The 6,649-nt window shown below is 36.6% G+C and overlaps 1 protein-coding gene and 1 long non-coding RNA gene across 3 annotated transcripts; both read right to left on the bottom strand.

Moving 5' to 3' along the window:
* Positions 1–3,688: 3,688 nt before the first annotated feature.
* Positions 3,689–5,727, bottom strand: LOC141607427 (uncharacterized). 2 transcript variants are annotated; one of them, XR_012526916.1, is made up of 4 exons: positions 5,516–5,727; positions 5,198–5,249; positions 4,236–4,321; positions 3,689–3,949 (listed from the first exon to the last, which is right to left on the bottom strand). It is a non-coding gene; the product is annotated as an uncharacterized LOC141607427 (long non-coding RNA). The 2 variants fall into 2 exon arrangements; XR_012526915.1 differs by lacking the exon at positions 5,516–5,727 and having other exon boundaries at positions 5,198–5,471.
* Positions 5,728–5,755: 28 nt separating this feature from the next.
* On the bottom strand, positions 5,756–6,649 carry LOC141649720 (uncharacterized). The gene is made up of 2 exons (XM_074458405.1): positions 6,303–6,649; positions 5,756–6,077 (listed from the first exon to the last, which is right to left on the bottom strand). The coding sequence occupies exons 1-2, from the start codon at positions 6,647–6,649 to the stop codon at positions 5,756–5,758; spliced, it is 669 nt and encodes a 222-aa protein (XP_074314506.1).

Here is a 6,649-nt window from a genome sequence, read left to right on the forward strand (position 1 = left end):
GCATTCATGGACAATGTTGAAGGATTGGTGGGGAGTAGCCACTTGGGTTTCCTTCATTTGGTCAATTTGATTTGCCAACTCCTCACCATGAGTAACAATGCTTTGAAGAACATTGTCTCTCTTTTGGCTCTCCTCTAGCACTTGTTTGAAAATGTTTTGTTGATCTCCCATCAATTGGAGGATCATGCTTTGAATGGGTTCATCTTCTTGTTGTGGATAGGTGAAAAAGTGATTGTATTGTGGCAATTGAAATTCATTATGAAGTGGATATTGGATGTGGTGATTTTGGTGGGAAAATTTGGGGTAGTAGTTAGGATTTTCATTGTATGAATAGTTAGGTAGGTTTGTGTTGACTTGCTCCTCAAACTCCCCATACCCATTGTAGTCATACTCAAAAGATACACCACATACTCCATGAGTCATGTCTTGAGCCATCATCATAGCTAAGACAAGGAAACAACTACAAGCAAGGAAACTACCCAAAGACGGTAAGAACGAACCTTGAGGAACAAGTTCCCCAAGGTTAAAGCAAAATTAAAATAGACAAACAAACAAGAACTTAATCACATAACACCGTCCTCGACAACGGCGCCATTTTGACGGGTGAGATTGTCGTCGGGTCTCCCAATCAAACACATTTATATTCTGAACAAACAACTAGCTAGTGGTTAAGTCGAGGTCAATCCATGGGACGGTGTGCTTTGGGCTCTAAGTCTATCTGTCTCAATTTATGCTAATGTCACAATTGATTTGGGTTTGTAGTTGTGTTCTAAACTAATGCAAGCAACAAAGTAAAACAAGCAAGTAAAGATGTAGACAAATAATAAAGGATACTAGGATGTCATGGGGTAATATGGGATTCATGGGAGTTGATCATACAAACATATTCTTAATTATATAGCAAGCACTTATTATTGTGATGAGATCGAGTTGGTGTATATCTTACAATCCCTAAGAAGGTTTGGGTCCCGGAGCCGAATTGATTAGATTGTACAACACCTACAAGTCGACTTAATCCTCCCTATCCAACTATATGCATGGTCTAATGAGACTCAAGTTGGTTTATGTCTTACAAGTCTTATTGAAAAGGTAAGTGATGGGTAAAAAATGTAAGGATTCATAGGCTCGCATTTCATCAAACATAACATGTGCATACGTTGAAATCACAACAAGCAAGCAAATTAATTATGAAAACATATTAGATTAAGCATGAATCATTCCCCATGTTTTTTTTTGGTAAAATGTGAGTATTTCTAAATTAATAATAAAGGTGGCAATTACAATTACAAGCATTTTCCAGACCAAAATTCAACAAATTCGGAACTAACAACTTAACATTTGATATCAAGGCTAAGTAACCATTGAGCAATAGTGGAATTGACCCTAGTCGGCAATAGGTTTTGTATCCTCCCACGAATAGCCTGTATCAAATGCTTCAATACTAAGGCAGGTCTCTTCACCTTCAACTCAATCCTACTGTTGTTCCTCTCAGTCCAAATAACATAACAGTAAGCTAACCAAGCCATAGAACACACCTTATGTTGCATCTTAGAATAATTCCCATGAGGGCCATGCACTTGCAGTTGCAACCAATTCTCCAACTCTCTCAGGATTTTCATACTAAACTTACATGTTGTAAATAAGTGAGCATGAGATTCAGTATCCTCTTCACAAAGAACACACAGATCAGAATCACTGATACCAAGTCTGTATAGTTTTTCTCGAGTGTTCAGAGCTTCTAATTTAATCAACCATCCCACCATAGAATGTTTGGGCACAATCCAACCACCCCAAACATCCCTATACCACTGAACAGGGGGGTGAATCCCCTGCAACCAGTCATAGCCAGACCTGATAGAATAGCCCTTGGCACCATGAACCCAAAGACCATTCTGATAGCCACCAGATAACATCTCTTTTACTTTGCAGATGTTCCTCCAGTTCCAATTGGAATCTGGAGGAGGCTTGTACAGGTTCCAATCAGTGCCCTTGATATACACATGATCAACCCACTGCACCCATAATCTGTCAGCCTTTGTATAAATCCAATGCACCAGTTTTCCTACAATAGCAACATTCCATAAACTTGCGTCTTTGACACCTAAACCACCACATTTCTTGCTCCTACAAACAACCTGCCAAGCCACCAGAGGAGCTCTAGTATAAACTGTATCACCATCCCATAAATAATTACGACAAACAGCCTCAATCTTTTTAATCACCAGTTTTGGAATTAAGAATATGGAAGCCCAGTAGTTATGAAGAGTATTAAGAACAAAGTTGATCAATGTTAACCTGCCAGTATAACTCAGTTTCTTGGCTCCAATGCTCTTGACTTTCGCCACAATTTTATCAAATAGGATGTTACAGTCCTGCCTAGTTAACCTGCTAGCTTGAATAGGAATGCCCAAGTACTTCATAGGCAAGTCACCATCTTTAAACCCAGTAATCTGAAGAATATCACACTGAGTCTCCATAGCCACCCCTCTAAACACTACTTCAGATTTACCAGCATTAACTTTTAAACCTATCGTGGAGGAAAAAGTAGAGAAAGCCTTGAGAAGTAACATAATAGAACACACATCTCCTTTGCAAAACAACAGCAAATCATCTGCAAATAAGAGGTGTGTCAGCTTCAAACCCCCACACATAGGATGGTATCTAAAATACCATTTCTGAGTAGCATAATCAAGGACCCTTGTCAAGTACTCCATAAAAATAGTAAAGAGCAAATGGGAGACAAGATCCCCTTGCCACTACTACACATACCTTGCATTGGTGACGCTTTTTCAGGCGTTTTTCGACGCTTTAAAGCGTCAATTTTTTTTTTATCGACGCTTTATAAAAGCGTCAAATTTTGGGCCGTCAGTATTTTTTGACGCTTTTTTTAGTCAATAATTATGACGCTTTTTAGCGTCTTCATGGACTATTGACGCTTTTAATTGTCAACAAATTTGACGCTTTTAAGCGTCTTCAGTGATTATTGACGGTTTTTATTGTCAATATATGTGACGCTTTTAAACGTCTTCATGGACTATTGACGCTTTTAATTGTCAACAAATTTGACGCTTTTAACCGTCGTCAGTGACCATTGATGGTTTTTTTTTGTCAACAAATTTGACGCTTTTAAGCGTCTCCAGCGACTATTGATGCTTTTATGTGTCATTAGGCATCAATTAACACTTTATTGTCACAATATAATTTCAGCTTATAGGTTTTTTAGATTTTAATTTCCTGATGAAATCGTAGAGATTACTTAAAGACCTATAAGTACGTATTGGTACTACTAGCTATTACTAAATCATGAAAAAACATAATGCAATATATATATATAGAATGATGTAGTGAGTACGTACGTACCCACGTACTTTTATAAATAATCATATGTTTGATACATATATAGTCTCCGTCGTTACAAATACTGCTAGCATTGAAAATTAAACTAATATAAGCTAGTACGTACTTTATAGTACGATAAAATCAAATACCAAAAGGGGTCCGGATGATAGTAAAATCCAACATAAAACTATCCAAAAAAATCGTAAATAATGCTAAGTAACTAGCTAGACAAGGACACTTGGTAGTTTGAACGTGGTAGGAGCTTCAATCATATAGGCGCAATGTCAAAGGGGCTTCAATCAACATATGAAGGCGCATCTTCATCAGATGACAAATCTGAAACCTATAACGGGCAAACATGCTACTTCAGTTGTTAGCCTTGACAGTTGACACCACTAGATGGCCTGGTGATTCAACATTGATTCCTAGAGGTTGGGTGAGTTCAGCAAATGGACAGAATAGCTAATATTGTAAGTACCAACTGCTTAAAGAGAGCCAATGAAACAATGCTTGTAGTTACTAAGGGAAATTACCAACTGCTGATCACTTGAAGAACTAGCGTCAGCGGTAATTACTTGACCCATGGCACTCCTGTACCGCTCAGAGCTGTCTGCATAAACACAGAAGTTCAATCCGTAAGCAGATGCTCCATTTAGCTCTAATACTTAACTAGATGTGACAATAGTTCAATACGTATTAAGATCATAAATCGTAAGCTTATAACTAATATGGTCATCTCCACTGCTGGTATCAAGTTCCAACAACCAGAACTTAAAGAATACTCAATGATAGAGCACTGAAGTTTGATAGACTATAAATATGAGCTGAAATTACCAACTATAAATAAACGGAAGAATAAGCAAATAAGAAAAACAACCAATAGTCAAGATGATTACATAATTTATACTTGGTATTTAGAAAAGTGAGTGACGTCCATGGGCTGGCGTGATTATGAAGATTTAATCAAGTTAGCTAAGTACACCTGCAAACCCATGCCAAAAAAAACTACTCATTATCTTAGTCATATATGATAATAATTTCAGAGGGCATGGTAAGAACCATGGACCACTACTAAACACTACTCCTATATGTATCCATAAGTAATCTCATCATCTCCTAGCTAACAAGAAAAAATGCTAAACGTTTTATTTGCAGTATTATACTTTCAAGTATCGGCACAAACTATGCAATGCATGCCATCATGCTGATAAAAACAGCAAACTTAACAAATCCTAATCGATTGCATTGTAAGAAAACATACTCATGATATATACTACTTATTTATTCCCTCCGTCTCAATCATTTGTTTACCTTTCATTAAAGTACCCTTCACAAATAATTAAAAAGGTAAACAAATGACGAGGACGAAGGGAGTAAATACAAGTTGGTGCAATTGGAGACCTAAGTATTTTACTGGAGTAAAAGTTTAAAACTAAGCATGCCACAAAATTAAATATTTCATAGACATTCACACCTATAGTCAAAACGATTATAAAGACTCATTCAAAATCTGGCAATACAACCTACAAGAACTGCAAACAAATGATGCTACTATAAAACTTAAATTTCTATCCTATTTATCAATCTTCATCAGACCCAAGTCTATTATATCAAAAATCCTACATGATTAAATCAAATCAATGTGAAAATTAATAATACTCATTTGCTAATAACTGGTACAAACAGACCATGTCAGGGTAATAAGTTAAATAATATAATCATAACCGAGACAAACACTCATTAGAATAGTAGCTTGAGAAAAATTAGAAATAAATTAAAAAATAAAGAAAAATACTTTGGCTGGAAGGAGGCAACAGATCTGAGGTAAGTTGAGAAATGATAGTTGTAGTATCATTACCTGTGTAACCCAAGATTCAACCCTTGATTTGGACCATTGTAACTTCATTTAGCTGAAATTGAAAAAAAAAAACAGAACCCACATTATTAGACAAAAAAGCTTGGATCTTATGGTAGGTAATACATGTGAAATCTATCAAATTTTAATTCGTAGAAAAGCGTATCCCCTCGCCCAAATTAAATTACCTAATTAAATAGATGAGGAAGAAATTAAAGTGACATGAGAGAATCACAGAAAGTAGTATTGAATTTTGTGATGTTTCGACGATAAGGAGTTTTGAAACTAGGAATCATAGCGCAAAGAGATGGAGAAATGAACCTGAAATTGCATACTCCATGGACATATGAGAATCTCGAACGTTCCTTTTAAATTCTTTAGAAGATTAATTTGTCTGAGAGAAAGAGAGAAGAAGAAGAGGTGGGTGTGAGTAAGGGTGGTTGGCGGTTTATGTCTGTCTATTAGGGTTTGGAAAGATTGTATTATGATTATAGCCTTTTTAAGCGCCAAGAAGCCCAATACCAAGTAGCTGCCCAATATTGAAGCGTAGATCAGGATGTGTCAATATTTAGAGGGATTTGTAGTAGTGTGCCTTAAACCCCTTCTACCCTTGAAATAACCAAAATTAGCTTCATTCAAACTCAAAGAGAAAGTAGTAGTTGTTACACAGAGCATAAGCATCTTCCTAAACTTAATAGGGAATGCAAGAGCAGCCAGCATTTGGTCCATAAACTTCCATTCAATTGAATCATAAGCTTTTTGAAGATCCAACTTGAATATACACCTAGGAGAAACATTACTTCTATTATACAATCTGACTAAATCTTGGCAAATCAAGATATTTTCCAGTATACTCCTTCCTTGGATAAAAGCACCTTGATTCCTGCTCACAATGTCAGGTAAAATGAGAGACAGTCTATTACAAAGCAATTTGGAGATAACTTTGTACACAACATTGCAGCAGGAAATGGGTCTAAAATGTTGGACACTGGTTGGCCTCTCAATCTTGGGAATAAGAGTTACTGATGTAGAGTTGATTTGCTATAACAGTTTGCCATGTTCAAAGAAATCCTTCACAGCAATGCAAATATCAGATCCAACCACTTACCCATCAGGACCAAGGAATTTATCCTTAGGTATACTAAATAGGCATTTCCTGATTTCATCATCAGTCACAGGCCTTAACAAGATGTCACAATGCTCCTGGGTGCAGCATTTACCTCTTTGCACCAGTCTAACATTTACATCAGTAGTCTCATGACTAGTCCCCAATAGGTCCTTGTAATAAGACAGGAAAGCTTCTTGAATTTGGGACCCCTTAGTGCAAAGAACCCCATTCATATCCTCAATCATCAAAACTTTATTCAGCATAGCTCTTTTCTTAATTGCCCTATGGAAATAAGAAGTATTAATGTCCCCTTCCAAAGACCATTGTAGCTTAGCTTTCTGAGTCAT

The sequence above is a fragment of the Silene latifolia genome, chromosome 1 (assembly GCF_048544455.1).
Source record: "Silene latifolia isolate original U9 population chromosome 1, ASM4854445v1, whole genome shotgun sequence".
NCBI classification, from domain to species: Eukaryota; Viridiplantae; Streptophyta; class Magnoliopsida; order Caryophyllales; family Caryophyllaceae; genus Silene; species Silene latifolia.

Coding starts and splice junctions, on each gene's coding strand:
- LOC141649720 (XM_074458405.1), bottom strand. CDS start 6,649: ATGACTCAGAAAGCTAAGCTACAATGGTCTTTGGAAGGGGACATTAAT. Junction 6,078..6,302: donor AAATTCCTTGGTCCTGATGG/GTAAGTGGTTGG, acceptor CATTGTGAGCAG/GAATCAAGGTGCTTTTATCC.